This window comes from Vulpes lagopus, chromosome 17 (assembly GCF_018345385.1).
Source record: "Vulpes lagopus strain Blue_001 chromosome 17, ASM1834538v1, whole genome shotgun sequence".
NCBI classification, from domain to species: domain Eukaryota; kingdom Metazoa; phylum Chordata; class Mammalia; order Carnivora; family Canidae; genus Vulpes; species Vulpes lagopus.
Window position 1 is genome coordinate 7,403,463 of NC_054840.1, and position 16,677 is coordinate 7,420,139.

At 34.2% G+C, this 16,677-nt stretch overlaps 1 protein-coding gene across 5 annotated transcripts in view; it reads left to right on the top strand.

The window, feature by feature from the left end:
• Window positions 1-16,677, top strand: part of PHC3 (polyhomeotic homolog 3) — a 73,276-nt gene that overhangs the window by 28,682 nt on the left and 27,917 nt on the right. For 4 of the 5 annotated variants that reach the window (XR_005984286.1, XR_005984285.1, XM_041731943.1 and 1 more), the window contains exons 7-9: window positions 4,208-4,454; window positions 11,295-12,166; window positions 12,461-12,508. Coding sequence is in view for 3 of the 5 variants with exons in the window: in XM_041731943.1 (XP_041587877.1) it covers window positions 4,208-4,454; window positions 11,295-12,166; window positions 12,461-12,508 (1,167 nt within the window). In the remaining 2 variants the exon portion in view is untranslated. The remainder of the gene's footprint in view (window positions 1-4,207; window positions 4,455-11,294; window positions 12,167-12,460; window positions 12,509-16,677) is intronic. The other variant, XM_041731944.1, reaches the window with a different exon arrangement.

The following is a 16,677-nucleotide window of genomic DNA, read 5'->3' on the forward strand; positions in this document are numbered from 1 at the left end:
CAAGCTTCAGTTTCTTTTTTCTTTTTTAACATTTTAAAAAAGATTTATTTATTTATTCATTCATTCATTCAGAGGAGAGAGAGAGAGAGAGAGGCAGAGGCAGAGACACAGGCAGAGAGAAGTAGGCTCCATGCAGGGAGCCTGACGTGGGACTTGATCCCGGGTTTCCAGGATCACACCCCAAGCTGCAGGTGGCGCTAAACCACTGCGCCACTGGGTCAGCCCCCTTTTTTTTCTTTTAACATTTTAAAGTCTTTATTAAAGTATAATATACATCTAGAACATATTTAAGTGTTCAGTAATCTTACCAGAATATGGGTATATCCCAAGCACCCAGATCAGGAAGGAGAACCTTACTGTGACCCAGAGAAGCCTCCCTGATGCCGTTTTGGTCCTGCCATTACTGTCCCTCAAGGATAACACTATCCTGGTGTGTGTTCGTTTTGCCTGTTTTTAAACTGCATTTAAATGAAATTTTATTGGGTATAATATTGTGTCTGGCTTCTCAAACCTCAGTTTCTTCACCATGAGCTAGAATAGCTCATAGTTGTGATAAGGAATAAATGAGACAGTATTCAAAGTAATTAGTGTAGTGCCTGGTACATATCCCATGCCGCTAATCACGTTTGTTATATGTTGTCTAAAGAGGAGTCATGAATTCAGTTTTTAGCTTTCAAGTAGCTAATCGTGATGAGAGAAAGACAGCCATTAAATGATTCACAGTTTCCAAAGTAAAATAAACCAGTTGTTGGAAAAACAACTAATGTGCTCTCCAGAGTGTGCTCTAGAATCTGTCTTGTGGGTTCTCATGGAGAAAACATCTTAGAATGACTTTATAGTATCTTTAACGTGAGCACAAAGTAATTAATGAAAGTGGTTCTTTGGGGTCCAGTTTTATATGATACAGGTATGTGGCTCTGTGATATTTGGACTTAATTCAAGGAAAGACTTTGAAACTAAAGGATGAATTGACTTTCAGGAATTTACACATTTTTTTTTCTTTGCTCTGCTTTTGAAATGGCAGTGAATGAAGCTGGCAGTGGTAGGGGATGCTAATACTTTGAATATTCTAGTGGTAACTTTCCTCAAATTTGGGACTGTTAGTTTTGCAAAAATCTGTGCTCCACTTAGTTAATTTTTAAACTTCTATTTGAAAAACTTAAAACCATGAATTTGTAGTTGAGAAATGCCAAAATTGACATTTTAATGTTCTTTTACAGAAGCCAGTGTAACAGTTAATTTTTCTGTAGTATTAAAATTCTTTTGTAGCATATTGTCCAACAATAAGAAATTTGGAAATCTTACCCTTATTTACTATTTTAAATGCTTCACCCCTTCTCCCCACCATGACCAGGAAAATAAATATAAGTAAAAAAAAAATCTGACTTTCAGAAAGATATAGGACTAAAGGTAACAAATCTTTCTTACTAAGGCTACCTAGGGAATGCTTTTAGAATTGCAAAGAAAATAGCACTTTGGATTTAAAAGCTAGAAACTCAGCTCTACTGCTATCAGTGTGACATTAAATCTTAGTTTCCTCTTCTGCAAAGATGGGATGCTACTTAGTAATTCACAGTATTTTTAGAACCAAATTAAATAATCGATGTGAGAGTATTTGAGTAATCCACTATAAAAATATAATGTGTGAAATTAGCAGAAATAAGTCATGTGAAACCTGGACTTTTTCAAAAGTCAGAATGTTTCCATAATTTGATCATAGGAGAAGTTCAGATGAAATAAAAGTTGGACGTTAGAGATACTGTTCTGTATCTAGAAGGGGTGGGTTCTTCTCAAAAGGGAAGCTCTTTCAAGGACATCTGAAATTAACTTTACTTTAGGAATATGTTTGAAATTTATTTTAAATATGTAAGCCAGATGACCACAGCTATTATAGCCATATTCCAAAATTTATTCATATAAATAGTGTATATAATATATATAATAAGCACATATGTACATTTTCTTTCAGAATTCCAAAGAACAAAATTAGACCAAAAAGTATATTCTGTAGAAATGGACTGCTGCAGGTTTAGGGTTTAATCCTCATTTACTGTGAATGTGTTTTTTATTTGAAAGAAAGTTTTCAAGTTTTTCAGATTATAATTTAGCCTCATTATGATTTGGTTTGCTTTATAGATCATTTATGGCAGTTGTTAAACTTTATGCTGTTTTTCCCTTGCTTCCTGAAAGATTTTAAGGTGCTTCCACTAGATATTTGTTGAGATTTTTTTTTTTTTGGTTTGAACCAAAAAAATGAGATTTTCATGTTTGCCTAAAAAAGAAAAAAAAAACATAAATAGAACTAAATATTTAGCAAAAAAAAAAGTTAATATATAATTTAAAATCAGCTCTGGGAGAATATCTCAGACTTGTGGAGTTTCTGTTAATGTCTGTAGTACACAACTGTGGGGAATATGAAAATGAATGTCAGTGATGAGAGCCTGCCAGTGTCTCAGCATTTCACAGACACATTAGTACTTCTAAAATAAGCTAGACATTTGTCAGTGCTGTAGGCCATTATGATCCAGATTCTGTGGGAAAGGTATTATAGAGGGGAGGAAAAATTCTTTCTAAACAGAGACCTTGGAGAGGTTTCTTTGGGAGAGAGTGGGATTTTTCTTGGGCTTTGACAAACGAATGGGGCTTCAGGAGACAGCCATGAGGAAGAATGGCATTTTAGGCAAGAGAAACTTGAGCAAGGTCTATTTGGGAATACAGAATGGCTAGAATGTGAATATTGTTGATTGAAATAGTGGAAGATGGGGCTTGAAGTGGTTTGGGCCTAGACTTTGGAGGGCTTTGAGTGGCAAGCTGAGAAACCTGGATTTTAGCACATTTTATTTTTGTATTAAATTTCAGCAATACAGCAATTATTAGTCTACTTATATTGCTATGAAATATTTGACAAAAATCCAAGAACACGCTCCATATGGTCTCAGAAAATTCTTTCAGTAGCTTAGAATAGACTAATTCAAATCTCAACTGCTCTGAAGTGAACATTTGTTTAGCACCTGCTGTTGGCTGCACACTGCATTTAGTATTTGGGAAGAGAAGGTTTAGCCTGTGACTGTCACTTAATAATGTAGTAGTAGAGACAGAACACATGAGACCTGAAGAATGTTCATAAAGCAGCAGTATCTCATTTGCTTTGCTACTTTAGAATCTTTTGCTTCAGTTTCCTTCTCAGGGTCAGTGCTAGCATAAATGTATTTAATGCATTCATTTCAGATAGGTAAAAGGTCAGGCAGCTATTGGAGAGGCATTTTCTGCCTTGCCATTTGGAAATGTTTTAAACCTCAAGTGAGAGTCCTTGGGATCATCTTGCCTACCATCCTGACTGGTGGTATGTTTAGAAGAGTCCTAGGTGTAGACAGGAGCCTTGACATGAGCCATTTCGAGGCCATGCACAATCTTTTCAGTTCACGAGGTCTAGTTCTCAAAGTGAGCAAGTGTGTATTCCATAACAACAGTGGGACTTTAAAAAGGAGTTGATGGTAAATGGTTTTTGTAATTATCACAATGGGTACGTAATTTGATAAATTCGTTTCCTAACTTACAAGATGAGTGTTCTCTTATAATCTCTGTAGAATGGGTAACTTTTTTTTTTTTTTTTTTGAGTTTTCTCTTTCTGATCTTTATGAGAATGGCAGTATTGTGTATGCACACTTCTAACTCTAGTAACGTCTGAAGAGTATCAAGCACTTGTAACCTTCAATGTTTCACACTTCTGGACTGGAGAAGTCAGTGAAATTGAAGGAATTGCTCCTTCTTCCCTTACATACCCTGGGCTCTTCTGCCTCTGCAACTTTGCTCAAGTTTTTCCTTTTATCTGGAGTACCCTTCTCTCTCCTTCCTTTTGGCTGTATCTGAGCTGGTAACTTCAAAAGGCAGTATGTTGCAGAGTTATTTCCTCATATTCATAGTTCATTTGATATATACACACACATATATATATATATAGTTTTCATTTCATTCTTAATGATTCCCTTAATGTCTTTTTAAGAATTTCTTAATATTTAAGGTATGATTACTTAGAAGAATAACTCCCCTTTCCTTTAGGATTAATCAGTCGTTTCAAGTGCTTGGAACTTGATGTAAAAAAAAAAATAATATAAATGTATCATCATTGTTGTTATACTGGTAACGATTATCACATCTCAATTAATACCATCTGTTTCATCCTTATTTTTTGTTGTGTGGTTCTTAGGTTCAGAATTTAACATTACGCAGCCAGAAGTTGGGTGTATTATCTAGCTCACAGAATGGTCCGCCAAAAAGCACTAGTCAAACTCAGTCATTGACAATTTGTCATAACAAAACAACAGTGACGAGTTCTAAAATCAGCCAACGAGATCCTTCTCCAGAAAGTAATAAGAAAGGAGAAAGTCCAAGTCTGGAATCACGAAGCACAGCTGTCACCCGGACATCAAGTATTCACCAGTTAATAGCACCAGGTGGGATAAACTTGTTGAAAATAGTTGCATTATTCACTTTATTAGTAGGCAGAGCAAAACAAAAAGATATCTATTACTTGAACAAGAACAATAATTTTAAAACATTTTTAAATGTGAATTTCATGATTTTAAAAATAGTATATTATAGCTTGGAAAAACAAATCAAAAGAGCCCAAGAACTAAAACAAATTATAATAAAATAAATTTTTTTGGTTAATTGACATTTGATTAACATCTTCAGTATGTGTTGGTCTTCCATTATATTGGTAAAACCAATAGCATTTATTTTTTATTTATCTACTTAATTAAAAAAAAAAAAACTTTAACTCCCGTATAGTTCATGTACAGTGTTATATTAGTTTCAGGCATACAATACAGTGACTCAACAATTCTATGCATTACTCAGTGCTTATCAAGAAAAGTGTGCTCTTGGGCAGCCCGGGTGGCTCAGCAGTTTAGTGCCGCCTTCAGCCCAGGGTGTGATCCTGGAGACCCGGGATCGGGTCCCACGTCGGGCTCCTTGCATGGAGCCTGCTTCTCCCTCTGCCTCTCTCTCTTTCTCTCTCTCTCTCTCTCTCTGTGTGTGTGTGTGTGTGTCTCATGAATAAATAAATAAAATCTTTAAAAAAAAAAGAAAAGTGTGCTCTTAATCCCCGTCACCCATTTCACCCATCTCCCCCATCTACTCCCCTCTGGTAATCTTTTGTTTGTTCTGTTGAGTTTGTTTTATTGGTTGGTCTCTTTCTTTTTCTTTATTCATTTGTTTTATTTCTTAAATTCCACATGTGAGTGAAATCATATGGTACTTGTCTTTCTCTGACTTATTTTGCTGAGCATTATACTCTCTAGCTCTGTCTGTGTTGTTGCAAATGGCAACATTTCATTCTTTTGTATGGCTGAATAATATTCCATTGTGTGTATGTATCACATCTTTATTCATCTGTTGTTGGACACTTGGGCTGCTTCTGTAATTTGGCCGTTGTAAAAAATGCTGCAATAAATAGGGATGCATGTATCCTTTCAAATTAGTGTTTTCATCTTCTTTGGGTAAATACCCAGTAGTGTGATTAATGGATTGTGGGATAGTTCTGTTTTTAATTTTTGGGGAACCTCAGTGCTATTTTCCACAGTGGCTGCACCAGTTTGCATTCCTGTCAGCTGTACAGTAGGGTTCTTTTTTTCCCACATCCTTGTCAAACACTTGCTTCTTGTAAAATCTTTTAGCTTTAAAAAAAAAGAAAAAGATTTGCCTGTAGTTTATTTAATATGCTTTAGTGGAACAAAACTAAAAGCTCTTAAGAAAGCACATATATATTTTGTTTAAAGTGAGTGGAGTTTACCACTTTCCAAAAATAAGGATTTTGTGTAATTATTTTCCTTACCATGTTGCTTTTTTTTCCATCTCTCATTTCATTTCTGAGAGGAAGATGGTCAGGCAGTCAACTAAGTCATTTTCATTCTCATCTACCTTTGAATCCCACTTGTGTTCCCTCTGCTATCCACAAGATAACCTTGCTTTATGGTTCTCATGCAGGAAATGTTGGGGCCATCCAGAGTGAGTTTCCTTATCATCTCTTCTGTTCATCTCAGAATTACTCAGTGTTGAGCGTTCTTCACTTGTATTAAAATAAGGAGTTATACCAAAAAAAAATAAGGAGTTATATTCATTTTCTACTTTAAAGTTAACACTGCTTATGTCATTGATTGCATCTTTTTTACCAGCTCCTGACCTTCTCTTGTAGTTGTTGTAGCATCTTTTGTCTCCCTCATGCTGGATCCTTTCCTTTGCTTCTCAAGCATACTTGGATCTCTCCTATTTGTAATACATCTGCATATGTTTTTATTCCAGTCCAAGTATTGTTTATTGAAACTCTGTGTGTGATGCACTGGGCTAGACACCACGTATGTTTCAGTTAAAAAAAAAAAATCCTCCCTTGATTCGGCTTCAAGTAAGCACCTTCTTTCTGTCTTTTTATAACTTTACTTACTTTTTAAAGATTCATTTTATACTACTGAAGTGTGCTTTTTCCCCACCTAAACCTATTTCTCTTGCTTTTCTCTGTGCTAATATTGCCTGCATTCTCTGTAGCACCCAATCTCAGTGTCTTGGAATTGTTTGATTCTGCTAGTTAGAAATCTCTCGGGGGTGTGCCTAGGTGGCTCAGGCCCTTAAGTGGCTGCTTTCAGCTCAGGTCATGATCCTAGGGGTCTGGGATCAAGCTCCTCATTGCGCTCCCTGCCCAGCGAGGAGTTTGCTTCTACCTCTCCCTTTGTTGCTCACCATGCTTTTGCTCTCTCTATCTCTCAAATAAATAAATAAAATTTTTATAAAAACCTCTCAGCACTTTGAACTTTTATAGCATTTTTATGCCTCTTTGTAGTCCTTTTTCTTTTATAGCTATTTATATACTTATTGATCTTAGCTTTTCTACTATATATATAGTAAGCTCTTTGAGAGTAGGATAATAATGATCACTTATGTGTCAAGTACTTTACAGTTATCAATTCCTTTAATCCTTTTTCAGATTCACCTTTCATCCTTTTGTCATGACAGCACTTAAGTTGTCCCTTGTATGTACTTACCTACAGTAGGTGGACAGTGAATATTTGTTGGATTAATAGTTGATTATTCTTTTCCATTTGAATTTTGGAAATTACAGCACAATTCTTTTCATTTGTACTGTTTGGGTACCACTGCTTGGAATTCTTAACTAAATCTGAATCTTCAGATAAGTACAGGCTTTGTTATAATGTATAAATTAATCCATTCATAGTAAACTCTCAAAGAGCTTACTATATATAGTAGAAAAGCTAAGATCAATAATATATAAATAGCTAAAAAAGAAAAAGGACAATGTGAATAAAAGCATTCCCATAAAAGCGTGATGTAAATTCTTTTTTATAAACATCTGTGTGCCTAGGTCCTGCTGTCTATATGGCTTGATAATAGTATTTTTATACTGTACTATCCAGAGTATTTTCAGCCTCAAATCAGTCTCTGGCTAGTTTTGAATAGGAATCATTGTGGAACATTAATGACCCACCACACAGGACATGACTGCCCAGGGAGCAATTTTTAGTGATTCTTACAATTTTGATAGATTATAATGGAGGGTAGGTTATTTTCTTTTCAAAGAGAATGCTACTTTCAGATAAAGCTAGGACTTCTTGCAGGATTAGCTCAAGCAAGGAGATCTACTTTTAGATTTTCAGTTCTCCTGAACTCCTGATACCTGGTTCTAAGTTGACAATTACTCTTCCCCTTTTCTTTCACTAATAGTGTGATAAGATCCCTATAGTTGCCTTCCTCTGACAGTCAATATTTTATGTATATATGGAGGGGACCAGTAAGTTAAAACTGTTAAGACTCTTAGAACAACTCCAGTTCCAAATTTAGATCTTTTTCCCATTGTGGTTTTGATTAGAAACAAAACCAAATGAAACACCCTAAGCTACAAAAACTTTTGCAGCTACTAAACTTACTAATTCATTCAAACCCAGGCAGCTGTGTGCCTCAGCTGGTTAAAGCATCTCCCTTCAGATCCCAGGGTCCTGGGATCAACCCCCCCACCCCCTACCCCATGTTGGGCTCTCTGCTCAGTGGGGAGCCTGTTTCTCCCTCTCCCTCTGTCTGCTGCTCCCCCTGCTTGTGTTCTTTCTCCCTCTATCAAATAAATCTTAAAAAAAAAATTAAAGAGAAATTTTTTCAAGCCTTACACTGCAGTGATTCAAAGCAATTTGTATCATCTGGCTAGGCAATAGCTGGATGTTTCCACTTTTAGTTTTTCTGCTCTTGTTGGTGGGAAGTTAGTCTAAAGCTAAGTGATTTTGTTTGTTTGTTGTTGTGTTTTGTTTTGTTTTGTTTTGTTTGAGATTCCTGAATTGTAAATTGTTCTATTCCTCAGTTAGGAAAAGGCTTATTTGTATATGTATCTTTCAAATAGGAAAAAATCTACTGGTGTTCTAATATAGTATAGACTAATTATTATAACAAATATGGTTCTTGTTTCTTTATATTTATTTCTAGAGTGCTAAAATCATTTTTTTCATTTCTTCTTGAATGTGTAGCTCTCATTTGATAGTTAATTTATTTTTAATATATAAAATAAAGGTGAATTTTAACTATATGACTAGAAATTATCATGAACTGTATTTGAGTTCAAGTTTTTATAGCGGTTTTTAGAGCTTTTATGAAATTAGTTGGAAAAACTACATACCACTTTTTGTAGACATTAATGTGTAGTGAAGAGCCTATGCTACTCTGCTCAGGCTGCCATAAAGTATACCATAGACTAGGTGGCTTAAACAAAAGAACTTTATTGTCTCTCACTTCTAGAGGTTGGAAAAACCAAGATCAATGTCTGGCAGTGTTTGGTTTTTGGTGAGAGCTCTCTTCGTGGCTTGCCTTTTCACTTTGTCCTCACATGGCCTTTCATCTGAGTGCCAATGCGTCTTCTTGTAAGGGCCCCACCCTTCTGATCTCATTAACATTAATTATTTCCTTAGAGTCCCCATTACCAAATACAGTTACATTAGGGTTATAGTTTCAACATACACATTTTTGGGGACTCACATTCAGTCTGTAGTAGGAGCCAGACTCAGCTAGGATTATGGGTTCTTTTAGACCCAGGGCTGCCCCTTAATAGCCAGGTGATTTCAGGGAATGCGCTTAACTGCCCAGTTTCTTCACGGGTAATAAATTGGCCTAATATAGTACCCTGTCTACCTCATAGGGTTGATGTAACTATTTAGTAAAATATGTGCTTAATAATTTGCAATAATATATAATTATTTAATATTATATTTAATTGTAAGTAATTATATAAGGAATTCTATCTATATAATGTGAGAGATGATGCCAATCATTAATTCTCCAAATAAAGGCCATCCTGACAATAATAAGGGGTTTATTAAAATCAGAGAAATTAACAACATGGTACCGTCCTCCAGAGCACTAGGACTTTTCTTATACAGAAGTATTATTTCAGATATCCTTGCAATTATTCTGTAATATATATGCTTGTCAGTTGGGCTTAAGGACTATATAAAATTATATAGACTCATTTTGAATTCTCATCAGAGTAAAATTTAACTTAGGTGAAAGTATTAATCTACTGAATTATTGACTCTAGAATATAAAAAAAGATTGCTTACTTGAGTTGAGAATTTTTATTCACATGAATATGATATCCACTGTATGTTCAAGAATATGGTAAATTTTAATTATACCTTAAAAATTGAATTAAAGTGGGCTTTTGCTGCCATGCTGGCAAAAACTCTATTTCCCTATAGAGGAAAAATAATACTAACCTACTCCAGGCATTTTGTGAAAACAAGTGAGAGAAATGTGAAAGCACCTTGAACCCTTTGGAGGAAAGACATTCTAGAATTCTAAGATTTTGTTGAATGCTTTATAATATAGAGTCTTTATAAAGTGCTAGCATAAAATTTTCAGTCTTAGTTTGAAGTGCTAGTCTAGTTATGTGAAAATTACTTTATTAGGTGAAATTTTAGACTTAATTTCCATTTTTTAAAAAAATACAATTTGTGGGTATTTTTTTTAACTTCTAAATGCCTCTTTTGAGATGTTAATCAGATGTTAATTTCCTTAAAGGATCTCCAAAATTTTAAATGATAACCAAGTGTAAGAATCTTAAAAAAAAGTTGTTACAAGTTTTTATAAGGCCTTTTTCACAAATGTGGTTAAATATAAAAATAGATGCAAGATGTTATAGCCTTTATCATCTTATTCTGAGATTAAGAAAAAAATGTGCCATCTCTCTAGACCTATTTTAAATGCATATAGCCTTTGTAAGATATTAAGCAATCTTTTCAACTTACCTTCTAGTGAACCCCATTTCCATTTTTATTTAGGGAGGATTTCACCAGCATCTTCTCTGTGTAAACATAGGCACTAGTATGCAGAAGAGGCATAATGATGGGACAACTATATACTACTTGATTTTGCTAATTCTTCTATATAAAATCTCTGTTGTGTGTGACTCCTTTGTGGAGAAAATGGACATGTATGGATTGCTGTAGGATTTTTTGTTTTTGTTGTTTTTTTTTGGGGGGGGGTTAGGGAGGAGAAGTAAAACAAGATCCTTTATAATCAGCATGGACTTCTGATTGCCTCATTCTCTCTGCAAGCAAAATTAGTGCTCTCCTGGATTTGGAATGGCCCCTGAAATTTTGTTAGTTATAATGATTATAGAACAGTGCTATAGAATTCACACATGTGTTTTGCTTAGCTAAATTAACTTGTTAAACAAGTTAATTTTTCTCTTTCTGGGTCAAATAATACCAACTTTTCATCTTGGCTCAAATTTGGAAACTTACTTGAGAAGGTTTATAAATAATTACATTGACTCTTGGAAGAATATTTAGACATAGATTAGAAAGTGTGAGATCTTTATGCATTCTGATACTGCATTTTTATGATTTCAAAGTTATTTTTATAGATAATATTTGTTCACTGATACTCCTTCTCCCCAAAGGAGGAATTCTGTGGAAAAACTGTTAAAAGTTAATGCAGATACTCTGGTGACCTCTAAAATTTAGTAAGAATAAATCATGTTTCAGATTCATGAATCAATTGTTTTAGGCAGTTTTTTCTTTTGGAGCTTATCACGATACATTTTATTTCATGAAATTGTTCTAGTTTTCCAAGGAAAAGTTGTTTGTCATTACATTTTCTAATCACTCTTGTTTGGAAGACTTATAATAGATTTCTGATGATTATGACCTTCTGATGTGAAAACTTTCCTTCTTTAGATATTTTTAGAAGTTTCTATGTTGTTTTTGGAAAAAAATACTAATTGTCATTTTTTTCTCTCGCAGCTTCATATCCTCCAATTCAGCCTCATCCTCTAATAAAACATCAGCAGATTCCTCTTCATTCACCACCTCCCAAGGTTTCCCATCATCAGCTGATATTACAACAGCAACAACAGCAAATTCAGCCAATCACACTTCAAAATCCAACTCAAGACCCACCCCCATCCCAGCACTGTATGCCACTCCAAAACCATGGCCTTCCTCCAGCTCCTAGTAATGCCCAGTCACAACATTGTTCACCAATTCAGAGCCATCCCCCTCCTTTGACAATGTCTCCTAGCCAGTCCCAGTCAGCACAGCAGTCTGTAGTGGTGTCTCCTCCACCGCCTCATTCACCAAGTCAGTCTCCTACTATAATTATTCATCCACAAGCACTTATTCAGCCACACTCGCTTGTGTCATCAGCTCTCCAGCCAGGGCCAAACCTGCAGCAGTCCACTGCTAATCAGGTGCAGCCTACAGCACAGCTGAATCTTCCATCCCATCTTCCACTTCCAGCTTCCCCTGTTGTACACATTGGCCCAGTTCAGCAGTCCACTTTGGTGTCCCCAGGTCAGCAGATTGTGTCTCCAACATCACACCAGCAATATTCAGCCCTGCAGTCCTCTCCAATTCCAATCGCAACCCCTCCGCAGATGTCGGCATCTCCTCCAGCTCAGATTCCACCACTGCCCTTGCAGTCTATGCAGTCTTTACAAGTGCAGCCTGAAATTCTGTCCCAGGGCCAGGTTTTGGTACAGAATGCTTTGGTGTCAGAAGAGGAGCTTCCAGCTGCAGAAGCTTTGGTCCAGTTGCCATTTCAGACCCTTCCTCCTCCACAGACTGTTGCGGTAAACCTACAAGTACAACCACCAGCACCTGTTGATCCACCAGTGGTAAGCCCTTGGACGCTCTTTGACTTTCTTGCTGAACTGAAAGTAAAAACTATTTTCTTCCACATTATGTTGTATTGCTAGATCTAAATGCCTATGAATTTAAAAAGCTTGGAATTTCCATCTGTCAGTGTCTGACAAACATGCTGTATGGGCAAAAAAAAAAAAAAAGCCATTTGTTGTAGTATGGTTGCATGCTTGATAATTTGTGATGGTTATTAAAGTCCCTCGTTAATTTTATTACTATTTAAACAAATCCATCTGCTATCTTTACAGAGTTGATTTTTTTTCCCCAAGGGAATGCATTTGAACCAGTGTCATCTGCACAAAGTTTTTTCTCTTAAGGTGATTATCCTTCATAGATCCCTTCTGTTGGCTTGTTATGTTCTTAAACGTATGGTTTATCTACCTAACCTTTTTGGTTGTGTGCATTCTGAAGTCCTGGGCCAGTAGGGGCTTTGGTTTCAAGGTGAGGTATGCTTATATGATGTAATTTGGGGGTAAAATTAGATTTTGTAGAAAAAAAAAATTAAGAAAGAATCCAGCTTTGCAAAAAACATTATAGACCATCTTTTAGTATTCTTAAACTTCTGATTTTTAAATTTCTATGAAGAAAAAATATTACTTTAAATATTTCTCATTTAAAAAGCTAACAAAATTGAGTGGATAAATTGAATACAAGAATGAAAAAATCCATTGAGTGGAGTAAAAGTTCTGCATAATTGGGATCATGGTGCAGTTTATCAGAATACACCTCTAGCAATGGTACATGTTGCCTGGAAAAGAAAATTAGCTTGAAGAACTTTTTTTTTTTAATTCTCTAAAAGACTTTTTAAATTTGTAAAATAATTTACAATAAAAATTGAAATAAGATCTCTAAATGTTTAGGCAGAATGATCAAATTAATAATTTGTAACTGAGGAAAACAGTTTTCTCAAAGGAGATTTCATACTAAATTTCACTGAAAAGATTTTATCACTTAAAAATTAATAATCATTAACTCAGAAAGGAATTTCAAAGTCTTTCCTTAATGAGAAACATTTTGGTTTTCAGGTTGCAAATTTGTAGATATTCTTATCATCCTCACTGATGTTATTAATAGGTATAAAGGGATTGAGTTCCACTTTTAACTTACTTTTATTTAAAAGCAGCTCAATAGAAATAACAATGAGCATTTAGAAATAAATTTGTCATTCAATTCCCATGTCTCTATATCTTTTAGATTTTTGAAAAATTTACAGTGGATATTATAACATAAAAACATAGGCTTCAAAGTGTACAGTAATTTCAAAGAAATCAAATTTAAATTTCTATTTCTAGTTCAGTGAATTGGGTTTTAATAAGTAAAAAGTAAAATTTCTTTGTATGCCTTCTAATTTTCTAATTGTTTACATTAGGAGAAATTTTAAAGATAAAAAATTTAAGTTCTTACGTTGTTACTTCAGTCTTCCCTTAAAAAAATTTTTTAAATTTATGTTATCCAATTTTTGGAAGTTTTTTCCCCCCCATGAAAAATAGTAACTTTTTCTGTCACTGGTGTGGTCATACTTGCTATAGATATTCCTATGTTATCTTTCTTGCCTTTTATCTTTCTTTGAGTACCATAGTCTATTAAGTTACTATGTTTTACTTTTATTACTCTTGATCACATCTTATTATTGTTTTAATCAAATCATGTTCTTTCATGAATTGCACATTTTTTCACAATTACCTGGTTGTTTCAAATATTTAAATGTAGTATAGTATATATATAGTAATATCTTTTTACTTCTTAAGAGATGTGAAATTTTAAAAGATTCCATATGAATTATCAAAGTAAAAGTATACTTAAAAATACATTTATAAAAGATGCATTTATAAAACTAAAATTTTTCAGTGACATTTGGGTATGATAAGTAAGATATGTGAGAATAGATAATTTAGAACTAATGTTCTACAGTTTGTTTAGGGAAGGGAGACAGATGGGACTAATGTATTTTATTGAGGTAAGTTTGGCAGTCATTGCTAGTTTTAGAGTAGTAGTTATGAGCTAAACAGAAATTGTGTTGTGCAGTTTCCTAATGATCTTGTGAGTAAAACCTCCATTCCTTTGCTGTATGCAGTATTTTAGTTGTTGCACTTAGATTTTTTGTGCTGATGGTGCCAGATGTCTGTGACAGATCAGTTTTTGCCTATTTCTTTTATTAACTTATTTTGCCATTACATAGCAAATTTGAAAGAAAGTATGTGTAGTTAGGCTTACCTATAAAGAAAGACAAGAATTTTGTAATATTCTATGATGGATTATTTTAGAATATGCTGTTTATGATACGACTTTTTTATCCTTTAAAACTCTTTCATTAAATTTTTATTTATTTTATTATTTTTAAAAGATTTTATTTATTAGAGAAGAGAGAAGGGGAGAGCACAAGCAGGGGGGAGGCACAGAGGGAGAAGCAGACTCCCGGCTGAGCAGGGAGCCTGATGAGGGACTTGATCCCAGGCCTCTGGGATCATGACCTGAGCCAAAGGCAGATACTTAACCAACTGAGCCACCCAGCTACCCACTTTTATTATTTTTTAAAAGCCAGAGTTCTATGCATGATCAAACTTTGATTCCTTAAGAGATACTGTAATAGGTGTTTGAAAAACTTGTGACAGCATTAATAATTAAAGAGAGAATTTCAACATTTTAAGAAAAGATAATATTGGGCAGCCCAGGTGGCTCTGCGGTTTAGTGTCGCCTTCAGCCCAGGGCTTGATCTTAGAGACCCGGATTGAGTCCACGTCGGGCTCCCTGCATGGAGCCTGCTTCTCCCTCTGCCTGTGTCTCTGCCTCTCTCTCTCTCTCTGGGTCTCCCATGAATAAATAAATAAAATCTTAAAACAAAACAAAAAAAAGAGGTGCAGGGTTGGGAGCAAATAACTTTTAAAAATGTAGCCTATGTAGTTGATTCAGATCACAGTTCTGGATATTATATTTGGTATAAAAGTATCAGTAACTGGAATATTTTTAAAATTTTTTAAGGATTTTTAAAATTTTAAAAAGACATTCTTTTTAAAGATATTAACAGGCTTGGAAAGTTAGGTTTTTGTTTATTTATTTTTTATTTTTATTTATTTAGTTATTTTTTAAAGATTTTATTTATTTATTCATGAGAGACACACACACAGAGAGAGAGGCAGAGACACAGGCAGAGGGAGAAGCAGGCTCCACACAGGGAGCCCGATGTCGGACTCGATCCTGGGTCTCCAGGATCAGGCCCTGGGCTGCAGGCGGCACTAAACCGCTGTGCCACTGGGGCTGCCCTGGTTTTTTTTTTTTTTTAAACTCACTTCTGCTAGCTAGGTGTCTTTGTAGATGAAACTTGATAGTCATTTTTATAACATGGTTTATTCTGGTTTTAAAAATCTTGATCATTTTTATATTTAGCTTTTATATACTTCAAACTTTTTCAGTAGTTTGATTACAAATACAATATTAAATATCACAAAGTTTTTTGTGAATGTTGTTGAAAGGTTTTTTTAATATTTATTAGAAATATTAATCAATTTAGGTAAGTAGTCTTAAATAAAACTCAGGACCTTTTGCAAAAAAAAAAAAAAAAGGACCTTTTGCAAATTTAAGTGATAAGTTTTGTATTATAAGAAAGGAAGGGAATTGCTTTGTGGCTTTGTTTTTAGTAACCTGTCATTTTCCAGAAATAATGGTTAAATAATGATGACAAAATAGTCTAAAAGTGGACTTTGAAAACTCGGTCTTAAGTTTCATGAAAAATTAGTAAGTTATTTTTAGTTACATAGTACCTTCTCAGATTGAATTCATCTTTTAGTCTTACGTATGCTCCTTAGCATTAGTTAACAAGGCTGTTAGGTTAAAGACTTAAAAATTTTATAAGTATGGAACAATATTAAAGAACTAAAAATAATGTGTCAAATGGATTAGGAGGGGTGTGTATATGTTTTAAGGACATATATTTTCTGGTTACCTGATGCTAGCTTATAGAAGCTAATTCGATTCTTGAGTAGATCAGAAGATTAAAGAATTAAAGATATAATTGCATATCTTTTTTGTATGTTTCCAGATATTACTTTTCATAATTTAATCTTTAGTTCACATAAGCATAATGAAGAAGGGCCTGGGGTGTCATCCTTTAAGCAGCTCCTGAGATATGTCATTTCGGAGATTTACTTAGTGTGCTTGTGAGAAATAATAGTATTTATTTCAGTTGAATTTAATAGGATCAATAGTAAATTCTCCAAATAGTTATTTGAATTTATAAGATCAAAAAAAATTTTTTAACTCTCAAAATTAAAAATATGTTCTGACTTGATGGTCACCTTTTTGGAAACTTTAGTAATTTGTAGCTTAGATATTGATCCATAACTTGCTTTTAGTAAAATATTGTCAAACATTATGAAAAACTTCGTTTGAACTTTTTTAAAGTTTTTTTTTTTTCAACCTGTCAAATAATCATTTTGCCTTTTTAAAATTTAAAACACTTAGAATTTATGTTTTTTTCAATTAACTTAGG